The 13,502-nt window shown below is 40.6% G+C and overlaps 1 protein-coding gene across 1 annotated transcript; it reads right to left on the minus strand.

The window, feature by feature from the left end:
* Positions 1-3: 3 nt before the first annotated feature.
* LOC115788350 (uncharacterized) lies at positions 4-6,775 on the minus strand. The gene is made up of 12 exons (XM_030741330.1): positions 6,405-6,775; positions 5,269-5,302; positions 5,097-5,174; positions 4,863-5,005; positions 4,655-4,777; positions 4,510-4,567; positions 4,018-4,368; positions 2,646-2,782; positions 2,414-2,530; positions 2,211-2,268; positions 1,615-1,680; positions 4-1,532 (listed from the first exon to the last, which is right to left on the minus strand). The coding sequence occupies exons 2-12, from the start codon at positions 5,276-5,278 to the stop codon at positions 760-762; spliced, it is 1,914 nt and encodes a 637-aa protein (XP_030597190.1). The 5' UTR covers positions 5,279-5,302; positions 6,405-6,775; the 3' UTR covers positions 4-759.
* Between the last annotated feature and the right edge of the window lie 6,727 nt (positions 6,776-13,502).

Below are 13,502 nucleotides of genomic sequence, written 5' to 3' on the forward strand. Positions count from 1 at the left end.
ACAACTCATTTCACTTAAAAAAAACATAACACAGTAAATCCACTCAAAACCTAATGTGATATTTCACAAATTTTTAAATTGTTTTCTAGAGTTAATAAGGCACAGCTTGTAGATTTAAAAAAAAAGTGCAGTAATAGTTAAAAAAAAATCACTGTATGTAACTGGAAACAATTCTTTGTTGTTAGTCAGAACAATACAATTTATAAAACACACATACACACAAAAACAACACACAAACAGTCAGATGTTTAGTGTTACTGAGCACGTTTCTCAGCCTCACTTGATTAGGGTGAAGACCTGGAAATCCATCAGCAAGCTCTATTTATATTCCCCTTATTTCCAGTTCTTCTTTCACTGCTTGAGCCACTTGTGTAATTCCTATAAGAGGAGCGGCTGTTAGATAAAACTCAAGCAGTTTCAGCTTCCCTTAGCCCTGTTTTGCTGTTTAATAGCCACACCTCAAATGGGAAAAAATCAAGGGTATCATTTCTAGATCTAAATGCTTTTGTTCTCATCTGATCAAATAATACAGCAGCTGTAACATGAGTGTTTCCAAGCACACACAAAGAAATACTTCATGAAATAATACATTTGTAAAATGTAGAATATATATATATATATTCCCTTAAAACTGTAGTATTTGTGCCCTTTGACTTTCAGTCGCAACAATATTTAATACTGAATACTTTTATTACTGCAACCCCCCCCAACCACATCAGTAGGCTCCCATTCAGGGAAAAAAAAAAAAAAAAGACAGTGTTAGTATAACCCCCACTGATCCCCACTGAAATTTGCATAAGATCCAGCACACTGAGGTTCATAAGGCTGAATGAAGGCATTAGAGTGTGTCAGACTCCAATCACTACCATCGCTGCAAACTGGAGGAAGAAACTGCTGGTCAGGGTTCATCCTAGGTCCGGTGTTGAGGCTGGGGTAAGGCATCCACCCATGATGTCCTTGGCTGGCTTCATAAGCTGTAGGCTGTGGCCCACAATTCTGTGGAGCTGCCTGGGCAGAGACATTGGTGAAGTTTGAATAGGGTGCGATGCTGCCACAGTACGCACAGGCATCTGCTGAGCGAGTCGGCATGTTTACCCTGGTACCATTTATATAAGGAGCCACATCACGGCACGTCTCATGATGTCCACCCACACCGCCCATCTGAAGATTTGTATAATCACAAGGCGTGTATGGATTTTGAAAATGTTGCTGGTAATAATATTGATCAGCATCTGAGTGGAATGGAGTCATTTCTGCATTGTTAAATTCAAATGATATATTGTAATATTTTAATTCACAATCCACAATCTCAGACCCCGGGTGAGACGTGAGCTCTGAATCAGAGGGAGGTGACACAGGGAGGCTGTCCCTGTTGAAAGACGTCCTCTTCATTAGCACCGAACCTTTGGTAAGAGGCAGGCTTACGTTAAAAACAGTCTTCCACTTTGCTTTCCCTTTTTTTTTACTTTTTGACTTCATTAAAGCACATTTCTCTGGCATGACTCCTGCTGATGTCTGGTTCACATTTGGCCCTTAAACAAAACAACAAACAAATGAGAATTTTAAAAACAGTTCAATGAGAAAGTGTTAAGTCTAGTTTCCAAAGACACTCACCACTGACTGCTATTCCCTTTTGTTGAATGTTAGCAGGGTTCCATTCATCTTGCAGCATCTTTATGCCTGGAAAATATCAAAAACGGCACAGTGGTATACAAAGAAACAATGCATTTAAAGGCACATTGGATTTTTTTTTTTTTGGGGGGGGTCAAGATAGCATTATTGAATACATATAAAAATGGAGAGGCACTGAGCACAAAAATGTGCATAGCTTACATTCATGACAGGTGGGAAACTGTACTGGACAAAGGTCACACTCCAGCTGAAGTGAGACATGTGCATCAGAACCTGTTGTGCTGATTGCCAAGGGCACGTACTGAGAAAATGTGATTCGGGTAAAATCAGGAGGAGGATTTTGGTTTTAGAAGGCATAAAAGCGACGATTCCCTGTAAAACTCCAGTTATTGTTTTCTTTCACACTTTTGCATAAGTTACACAGGCTTTCTGAGCCCCAGAATACTGTAAATGCCTCAACCAATCACCAGCTTTCACAGACCTGCTATCAGAGAGGTAAATGTTATACTTACAAGAGCAGAGTTGGAGTAAAAGAAACGAATAGGTTATGACCGAAGAGAATAATCATCCATACTTACACCAGTGGTAACTTTTGCCAGTGAGTAGCGTACAAAGAGTTTCTGGTACATGTACCACCTGAGAACATAAGAGGTTTACAAACTAAAGGACAGACAAGTACAAGTGAAGCTAAGATTGTTTGGGGGAAAAGGATATTAAGAGTTATTTCACATGCAGCAGTAACCCGGCAGGATAATCTGTGCAGCACAGAAAAAAAGGATACCTTCTGCTCTCCCCTGCCCTTTTCTTGCTCCACTTTCTTTGCCAGAGACTGAAGAAGCTGAGAGTTGCCTTTAACATCTGCAGTCACTTCCTCCACCTCCTCAGGATGAGTTTCCATCTATAAAAACACATATTCACTAACGTTAAATTACACTTACCTTGTTTTCTGAATGCATAATAATGAAGAATTTGTGTTATTGTATATTCTGATTACTGATCCACAGCAAACAGACCAAGTAGTTGACGAGATGTGAGGAGCTGGTCAGATGATCGATGATGTCCTTCTTGTTGGCTCTGATGCGGCAGCAGTGGCATAACCAACAGTATGAGCTCTCATCTTCACTTCTACACTCGACCACACAGTTGAGACCTGTTAAAAACACGAGAAGCAGCTTTTTTTTTTTTAAAACAATAGGACAACATTTTGAAAAATATACACCTTTTTTGGCAAGTGTTAGAAGATAGCCGTCACATCTGTAACGGTGCAGCTGGAGGCAACGTTCAAGTAGCATGTGTGACCTGTACATGCATAAAAACAATAATTTGCCATTTTATGGGAAAACTGCATGCTGTACTGTTTAGTGGCAAGGTGACAGAGACAGTTCAGGTGATGTCTGCATTCATAACAGTATGTGTAGCAGAACTCAAATAAAAATTATGGAATAAATTCTTAAATTTATGTTGTCTTAGCGAACAGGTCATTTCAATGCGTTACAATTGGTGTGCGACCCACTGTACTCGTGCGCTGTGTTTCTCACAGATTTAGGGTGGACCTTTGGGGGTGGGTATGTATGTATGTGTATTTGGACACATGTACACACACACGCACACACACACTTTTTAAATAATACCATTTATAAGGCGCTCCTCTGCAAATACCCAAAAAACTGATAGCTGCACAGTAAAAAGTATATGTGCAGAATGTCCCTTAAAATCTTCACCTTTTTGCACATACACTTTTTAGAGTGTGGAGATGGTAGTCCTCCTCCTGCAGCCTCAGTGAGCTCAGTGAAGCAGCTCATGAATCTATCTGTTCACCACCAGCAGATCTAAAAAAGCTGAACCAGGACGATAATCGCCAGCTGCAGTCCAAGACACTGAAGTTGGACTTCATCTGCAAAATGAGAAACTCACTGGAGAGGCAGCTGAAAGATTTTACAGACCGCCACAACAGCAACCTGACCAACCTGCCAGGAGGGAAACAAAAGACGGGAAATGCCGGGCCTAGCACATTTGCAGCAATTGAACTTTCAGAAAAACAGAGTGACTTGTCCACCAGCAAATCAATCGCTGATACTGTCGTTCTCGCAGCAGCGTGGGGGGAAAAAAAAAGCTGAAATTTGCCAAATATACTTGGCAGATCATTTTTCTAAACTGGGTGGCCCAAGGCAAGTAAGGTCTATATGTGGGGAAAAAAATGATGAATGCAAAATAAGAAACTGCACTGAGTGCTGAAGTGGGAATAACCTGCAGTCACGCAGGCTGCAGACTTTTGGAAGGTTGGGGCAGCAGCGTGCAATCTCACTGCTAAATGTCCCAAAATCCGACACACCGCCCCTTTATTTTTTGTTTGTTTAAACTCTGCCATTCTTTATGTGTGCTTACCAATAAGAGGCATGGTTCCTGTGTAGCCATCAAGAAAGCTGCTGTTGATCTCTGATAACGCCGAGGGTTCAGGAGCATCCAACTGGGATGTAAAGGCGTTTACTAAACAGACTTCTGAGTTGGGAGAGGGATCAACATTTGCATGCATCAGCAGCGGGGTTGTCTTGTTAGTGTCTGCTGAGATCTCGTATGAGTCTATGTCAGCCTTGAGGGATTTCTGAGACCATCCGGACTCATCCTGTGCAAGCACTACAGTCCTCTGGGATTCGGTGGGATAGTGCAAAGCTGTGGTCTCAGAATAGCTCTCAGTTCCACCCTGTATATCTCTTAAGTAACTTATGAGAGTTACTGCTGTAGTGTCAGAGAGAGAAAGAGAAATGCATGAAGTGAAAAACAATCATGTGCATACAAAAAAAACTGCCAAAAACACAAAAAGCAAGAGGAAATCAGAGAACGGTGAGACTGGGAAAGGAGCTGAAGACAGTCACTGACCGTCATTTTCACTGGATGTTGCCATCCTCTGGTATACATCATCTTCAAGCTCTATCAACTTTGCATGAAGGTGCAAAAACATATGAGCATCCACAACAATTGGAAGTTTATGACTACAAGAAAGCATAGAAACAGAGCAACAGACCTGGATCTCTCCTGGACCTTCTTTTTCCTCAAGCATCTTGGCCATCTCCATCAGCGGCCACGCCAGCTTAGACAGGTCAGAGGTCTCCTGCCATTTGGACACCAAGTGAGGGTGCCAGGTTTTCTGTCAAAACAAAAAATTAATTTGTTAGTTCATTCCAAGGTAGCACATGATCCGCTGTCCTTATTTCTTTTCCACTACTACTTACAATGTAGTTGAATCTGTGGAGACTTCCCAGTATGTGGTTACGTATGTCAGCCTTACTGTGTCGACACACACACACTCCACACAGATACAACGCTTCTCCGCTCTGTGCACCAGCCTTCACACATTCTGTAAGGCTGCCCAAGCCTAAATGCACATAAAAGAAGCATATTACTTCAATACACACTGAATGCAGAATAATTTACGCATGCTAAAATGGGAATTTGCTGCTGCACACCAATGATGGGTTGTAGCCTGCTCTTGTTGTTCAGGTACTCCTTCAGAGAATCCAACAGCTGGCTTCTACGTAAAATACCTACAAACAGAGGAATTACAGAAAAAGTGTGACGTATGCAGCAAGTTTGCATGCAGTTTGTAAAAGATGTGACTTGTGTGTGTGTGTGTCCTACCTGGCTGCATGCTGCAAATGTAGAAAAACACCACCTGAAAACACAAGAGTTGGAGTTTGATTTGAGTTTTAAGGCAAATGCTATTTTGTCCACCTCTGGTATCCGTGTGTGTGTGTGTGTGTGTGTGTGTGTGTGTGTGTGTGTGTGTGTGTGTGTGTGTGTGTGTGTGTGTGTGTGTGTGTGTATTGATCCTTGGGCAGGTTAAAAAAATGTAACTGTCTAAAAATATATGGGCATGATGTTCATGCCCATATGTATTTGGACATTAGCTTCACTTTAAACTTAAATAAAATGCTTTAAAGTCCTACAAAGACGTAATACATTGCTTGCTGTAGTGAAGCGCTAAATACACTGTAACCACCAGATGGCGCTGCAATGTCATCAGCCAGTTACGGTGTTCCGTCGAGTGGCGTTTCCCCATCAGATACTGTTTCCCTGCCGTCTCCTCGCCGCTCCGCGCCGCCCATGCGCCATAAAGCGGTATCTGATGGCGGTCACTGGGTCATCAGATACCGTTCCCCCTATAATAAACGGAACGGTAACTGATAACCGAATGACAGCCATCAGATACCGCTTTTTGCCGCGTGGGCGGCGCATGGGCAGCGCGGAGCGGCGAGTAGACGGTGGGGAAACAGTATCTGATGGGGAAACGCGACTCGACGGAACACCTGTACTTTCTGGCCACTTAAAATAACTTTAAGTTAAGTAAGTTATTTTCTACCGCAATCTTGGCCAGATCTCTCTCTAAGAAAAGAAGACATTTTTAATGACAGTTTTTACCCTGATAAATAAACAATATTTCTGGTTTCGGAGAATACATAGTGGGGCAGAATCTTATCAGAACCCTCAGGCTCAGAATGTTACCATTGTTGTTGTGAGTCGTCTCAGCGTTGACTAAAGAAAGTAAACTTCAACTAACTTTTGGAGGAATGTGAACAGGAGGCGCCTGGCATTAAACACAGTACCGATAGCTGCGGATATAAACACAGGTTATTCCTCTTCGACACAGGAGCCGTTAAGTTTCTAAGTCTTATTTATTACCGTTAACCTTACACTCGTGTTATGTTGTTACGGCGGCAGTGAAACGCAGCTATATTTGCAGTCGATTCAAACAGTTTGGTGAGTTAGGCGCTTACCTGTGGAGCTGGAGGAGCGTGCTCCTTTAGTGCAGCAGCCTGCCGGTTTCACAGTCGTTTAAAACCGTTAACCGTGGATTTGACGCCGGTTGTAGAGTGGTCTTTGCCACACCCGCCTTTGAAATTATCGCCACAACTAACCAGCTTCAAGCTCGACGTTTTACCTAATCTGTTAATTCATAAAAGGCAGCAAAGAGAGAGAAACACTACGGCCCTGCTTCAGGCTGGCGTGTTAATGTTAGAAAGTTAGTGTTCTCCTGTTTGTTGCTTCGTTGGGGTATCTTGAAATTTGTGACTTGACGGCAAGATAAGACTTAAAACGTGCTCGCCTCCCGAGAGCTGGCCGAGAGGGAGTAGCTGCGCTTCAAGGTCTGAGAAAAGCCAGATGGGCCATAACTCTTCTCTGATTACTGCCAGTCCTCCTATGCTGCGTCAGAAGTTTGCAGAAGTTTACCTGTAACTGTACACCTCTTTGTTTTCTGCTTCAACCTCACTTGCAAAACGTTGCAAAATGTTTAGGTCTGAGCATAAACTGTATGTAAAACATGGACACTGCCACCATAATTGAGCACATTCCAATGTTAAAGTTGGAAAAGCAAGGAAAAACAGGATTGTTTTGCTCCTTAGCAAGGTAGTGCCATTTATGCATCACTAGCAACACAGTGCAATGCTTGTTTAATTTTGTTTGTTTGTTTATTATTTGTTTATTTATCTATTTATTGATGGGGGGCACTTAAAAACAGCTGCAGCACATTCTTGGATAGTCTGCTCAGTGCTCTGTGTAGGGTTCATGTAGTCATAAATACACAACAGTGAGTCTGTTTATTTACAGTCCGTATGGCCAAGGGGAAGGAACTGTTGGTGAGTCTGGTAGTGTGTGATTTAATTGACCTGAAACGCTGTCCAGAGGGTAACAGGTCAAACAAGTGATGGGCAGGATGTGAGGGGTCTCCTGTGAGTGCGCTGATTCTTACATTTACGTTTCTGCATAGAGGTTTTCACTGCTTTCAGGTGGAACTGTACAACACAACCCACAATTGTGTAATTGTCAAATTAACTATTGTTTGCTGTTTAAGAATAAAAATAACTTTAAGCTACAGTGTGCTTGTAGTTTTGACCCTTTGTCAGTTAGGGTATGTTTTTTTGCCTTTGCCTTTCAGATGCAGCATATGGGGTACCAGGAAAATTTCGAGGAGAGCCCCCGAACACTTCTGTTCATCAGCTTTTATGCAGTTTACATATCATATTGATGGAAAATAGCAGTGCTCATGTTGTTAGTAAACTCTGCCTGTCTGTGATGGGTTTGGTCAGGCTTACAGTGAGCAAAAACAGCAAAGCATTATAAAATACTGATTTGTGATGTTTGAAGTTATAGTTACTTTTATGAATAAAAATAGTCTACGCTGTTAATTTCAGCTAATACTTTTAACTGTTGCAATTCATTATGATAATTTACTCATTGAAACAGCCCCAAATCCAAATCGTATCTGTTGTGCACCATCTCACAGTAAATTTGATGTCTTGACAGAAAGGTGCAAAGCTGCTTTGGGTAAAGGTTTCCTTTCAAGTGAGTTGCTTAGTTGGAACATAGTTTAAGTTTTTTTTTTTTATCCAATGGTTTAAACAAAAGCAAATGGGAGTGTTGTACAAATTGTGTAGCTTAATCAAATACATCATGTGACTACACAGGCCCTCTCTCAAGCTTGGAGTGAGTAAAACCGTAAAAGATGCAGGCTGTGATCATCTGATTTTATGAGCACACACAATAAAATGCATGTAACAACTTGGGATTTTAAATCACAAATGACAAACTGACATACCTAGGACCATCCTAGTGAAGATGCATGATCAAACTATATGTGTCTTTAAAGCTTTATAGTGTTTCCTCGACTTCCACGCAGATGTGGTACAATAACGTATGGTTAAAAATGCAAACTCGTCGCACATCGACCTTTAACACATACAGTCTTTATAGCTTACGAACAGGTGGCTGCAGATGTGTACACGTGTACTATTGTTTTAAGAAATGATCTTTGTCTCAGGAATACATTATAAAAATACATTTACATCAACCTTGGTGCTTCACAGCAGGATATAACAAAATTCAAACAATGAAACAACAAAGACAGAAGACAGGCTCTGTGACTTCTCACAGCACTGGCATGTAATGTTTATGTCCCTGAAATTCCAATTTCTGGAATGGCATTGGAGACAGGTACAGCTCAAAGGCTGTTTACAGTTCACTAGTCCCTGTGCTCCAGGTTCACACTCCTGCTAACTCCCAGATCAGAAACCAAAAAAAAAAAAAAAAGCATAATAATAATGCATAATGATATGCATATGCATAATAATAATAATACATAATATATACTACGTCTGTATTCCTTTTTTTCTCCTCTTTCAGTGCCGTCTAGACTTCCATCATTTCCATCTTTGCCTCTTCAGCTTTCAGCTCTGCAACGTCTGCTTGCAGCTGTGCAGTTTCAGCTGCATTTTTTTGCAGCTTCAGTTTCTTTCACTGTCTTCTGTATTTCTTTTTCCCCTCTCTCCCAGTGCTCTCTGGACTTCTATCATTTCCATCTTTGCTTTTTCACTTGCGTTCTTTGCTGCTTCTGTTTCCTTCTTCGCCTTCTGTATTCCTTTTTTCTCCTCTTCCAGTGCTCTCTAGACTTGGGTCATTTTCATTTTTGCCTTTGATGTCTTGTCTTCGTTGCTGTTTCTGTGTTGATCCTGGGGTTCGTTTTGTGTTTTTAGGACTTTTGAGTTTTGGAGTTAGATTTCATCGGTTTGTTCTTAGGCTGTTTATGGTTTCGTTTTTCACCTTTGTATTTCTTTATCTATCATATTTCTGTGTTCTTGTTATTATCTGGAATTTAGTTTTCCTCACCTGCCTCATCTTCCCTTGTGTCTTGTCTGAGTGTCTGTGTGTTTGTATTTTTTAGGAAAATACTGGGAATAAGAAGCCAGGAGAGGTGTTGAGATGAGATGCAGCTTTAATAAATTTGCATACTGGAACAGTTACGCTCATGCAAGCCTACAGAGTACATGAGGGACTTCTGCTTAACAGCTCTTATTCTCTAAAAGGAGGAAGTTTCTTCCTCCTTGCACTGAGTATGTGATCAAGTGACTGTATCAACTGGATGTATCAATACATTCCATTTAAGGTGAGATTAGGTGTGTGTTTAACCCAAACAAGTACTTGTTTACAGCTTTCTAAGTCTTAGCTCTATGTGACTTCTCTTTTCCATGTAAGTCAAACAACAACAACATGTACAGGAAGAGACAGCTTCTTAAAGCAGTTCTTCTTTCACAATATCCTGGCCACTGTACTACCAATACTAGTCAAAAGCAGGCTATACTTTATGTCTCTAATAATTACTGCAGCATGGTTAGATATGTGGTTACTGTAGCACTAATACTTATTGCAATTTTCCTATCAGTATTCCTTCTGTGCACCTGCTTTTCTCCAACAACTACCTGATCTACTGAGATTTTCCCACACAACCAACATGGAAGCATGGCTCTATCCTGCCTTGTATGAACAGTTCAGGCAGGTGGTGGTGGTGTAATGGTGTGGCACACTTTGGTCAACTGAGTATCTTTCGAACCCCAGAGCCTACCTGAATATTATTGCTATCCACGTCCATCCTATTTTCTGATGGCTGCTTCCAGCAGGGTAACACAACATGTTATATTCACTCTCATTTATGCTCAAGGCCTCACTCCCATCTATGCACATTTTGGTTCACATGACATTTTGTCACCTTGTGTGGTATTTCAGGTTATTTTATGACTGTGTGCCCCCTGGAATTTGGTTCTGCAGACCAACCTGTGTTTGGATAGCATGAATTAGTGTGGGGATAAATTCCTGGTCCTGGTTACTGGTCTGTGATCAGTGTGGTGTCTGTACTGCTATGTTAAACTCTCTATATATGCATGGTTTCTTCCTTAAGGCCTGTATAGATTGTGTTCAAAAAGGGTAACTTGAATTCAACATAAAGGTTTGACATCAGCACAAAGGAATGCATAAAGGGCCCCTTGTAGGCTCTCTTGGTTTCCATGTAAGGAATTGACCATATGTCCAGCTATAGGTTATGCATCTGGGTTGAAGTTGTTTCTTATAGCCATATATGGGAAAAGTTGGAAATGTGGGGGTTTGGCCAACACTATATAACCTTTGTGATCTCTTTTCTGAACTGAGTTAGGAAGATTGGGCCTCCTCTCGTCTCATCTGTTTTAACACTGTCTGTTTTTTGCAATACGAATATGCATTAAGACTTTGTCAGCCAGGTTTTTTCTTCAAGAACACACCCATCAAAGATACAGCATCAGGTTTCAGGGGGGTTGGCACTTTATGCAAATTGAGAGGGGTCAAAGGCAAGTGGGTGGAGTTAGCATCTTCAGGTTCTGTACTGTGCCCTGGTCTTTGTGTGTGTGTGTGTGTTTCTATGTTTAACCTACATGTGCCATGGCATATGCTCTGAGGTTTTTGTCTGTGTTTTGTGTAACCAATATGTCTAATAAACAGCCTGCACTGGATCCTGCTCATCCCAATGATTTTTTTTGGAAACTTTGGTTTTAATTGAGTTTTATACAGGATTGAATCCACTTCATTTTGGCCAAAAAGAAACTTGTTGCATCTATGGCACAAAAAATTAAGCAGCTCTGAAGACAAAAGGATGGGTTGCTTTTGGAGACAGCCTCAAGGGGCCACCAGACGGACTTCAATTTTGGCAAATATCATGTCACATTTGACCTCTGACCTCACTTTTACATTTCACATCTGCCTTTCTTTCAGGTTGACCCCAAAATGCATTTTATCCTTAAAGAAAGTATTTTCAAGAGAATGAGCTGCCTGGTTAGTTAGAAATATACTATAGTATAATATTATAGATTATGCGCAAGTTTTTTATGTCCACCTATTTACAAATCAATATCTATTATCCATTACCTACTCCTACATATTATTTGTGTAATCAAAGTATCTGTCAGGCTACCCATGTTTGATTTTTACTGCACTGCAAACTCCTTAACTTCCTGAGACCTGAGCATTTTTAATTTCTCCTAGATATTTGTGATTAGATGGACCTGATATGTATAATATGTATATAAACTAAGCTGCCTCTTTGAACAGGAAGTTGTATTTTGTTACATGTTTGAAGTGTTCTGTGGAGAACTTCATAAAACATCTAACAGGACAGCTATACATGGAAAAACTCCCTGTGTGGACCTGAAAAAGACACAATCCCTCTATGGCCTCTCGTGTTACATTGTTCAGGACCCGTATATTAAAATGACTTGCTGTCAAAACGCATCTTATGCAGAAACTGAGTTTTTGCACAGCGTTGATGGATTTTATGCAGTAAAGAAAAGTAAATAGCAGATAAATTCCCAAGCTTAACGAAAGCTGGAGATTTTTATTACAAGTTTTGAAAAGGACAAAATGTTTTATTCAATGAAATACAAACAAACAGTTAAAGATGATGTTTTAAAAAAAGTAATAAGTTGGGTTCTGATTAAAATACCAACAATTAGGTGCTGTGTAAATCCCCTGTCCAAAGGAAATATAATACAACATTACTTAAAGAAAATACAGGCAAAAACAGCAGCCAGTACTGCAATACAGAACAAAGAGATGAAAATAGTCATAATTAGACATTGACATATTTACAATTTAAATGTTATAATTTTCTTTTTGCTTCCAGTGCAGTCAGCTGTTACTGAATCTGCTGAAGATGTAAAGCAGCTGCTTGTGTTAACTTGTTTGAGCTGATGTTTAGGCTCTTGAAGCACACTGTTAAAAAAAACAAAGCAGGAGGAAGCCTCGCACAGACTTAGCACTATCTCAGGGCAAAGCATGACCTTGTGCCTTCAACAGGCAACAGTGGAGACAAAGCAAAGAGGTGTCAGCAAACAGGAAGGGAGCAGTTTAGACCAGTTGGTACGAGATACTGAGGGCTGGTAAGAACATGAGATACAAATGTATTCCTACAAGATGCCATCTGGTGTGTATCTTTGTGATATATTTGTCAGATATTTTAGCCAATGATAGCAAACAATAAAGATAACTTTATAACTACAGCTACGTTGTCTATGAGAAACTGTTCATTTCCACAGCAGCACAAACAATTTTCTAATATTTTTAAGTAGTCAGTTAATAACTTACATGTAATGTTTGTATTTGCACTGTGGACTCTCATTAAACCCCTCAAATAGGAGACCTGTCCTTGTTTGATGTGTATTCTGCTCATTCCACATTTCATGTCTGTCACTCCAATATAACAATGAAAAAAAGACACCCAGAAAAATGAATAATAACCAAAATCCACCCACTGATTAATTTACTCACTAAGCTCAGTTCTCAAACCATAGCTAATATAGTAAAAAAAAAAGAAAGAAAGAAAGCATAAAAAAAAAAACACTGGAGATCCAGCTTCAAATTGCAAAAATAGTTTGAAAGAGAGTTTCCAGAAAGATGCAAACTGAAGCTCCGCTGAAAGGTCAAGCCATAAACACACACACACTGAAATACACACTGGGGCTGGGGCTCTCACTTTTATGGTGAGTGGTCTACCAAGCCCACCCTTTCTGTGAAATTCCACTCATGGTCTTAGCCGGTGCAGGAATTCAACTCAGAAAAAAAAAAAAAAAAAAAGCCCACTGTTTACCACCATTGGTGGGTCACTCTGACCTTAAAGCCTCCACCATTTCACTCCCTGCCCCAACCATCGCCCGTGTGAGGAGCACAGGTGCTGTCGGTGTTCATAGCCAAGAATGTGGGTGTAAAGGAAAACTGCAACAATGTCCCATACATAATATCCAAACACAGTACATACAATATTTCACTTTGGTAGATACTCAGGCTTAATATATTGATGACTCATGAACTGAGAGCACCCTATATGTTGTGAGATAAAATGCAGTGTGTGTGTGTGTGTGTGAGTGTGAGATTGGGTGAATGGGACTTAAAAGTGCTTCGGGTGCTCAGGTTGAGTAGAAATGTGTGATAGAAAGGTGCTTTTTCAAGCAATGTTCCTGTGTAGGATTTCTGAGGAAGTAGCTGCTATGACTTTCTCAGTGGTCTGTCCTTGCATGACC

Source organism: Archocentrus centrarchus, chromosome 11 (genome assembly GCF_007364275.1).
Source record: "Archocentrus centrarchus isolate MPI-CPG fArcCen1 chromosome 11, fArcCen1, whole genome shotgun sequence".
Taxonomy (NCBI): Eukaryota; Metazoa; Chordata; class Actinopteri; order Cichliformes; family Cichlidae; genus Archocentrus; species Archocentrus centrarchus.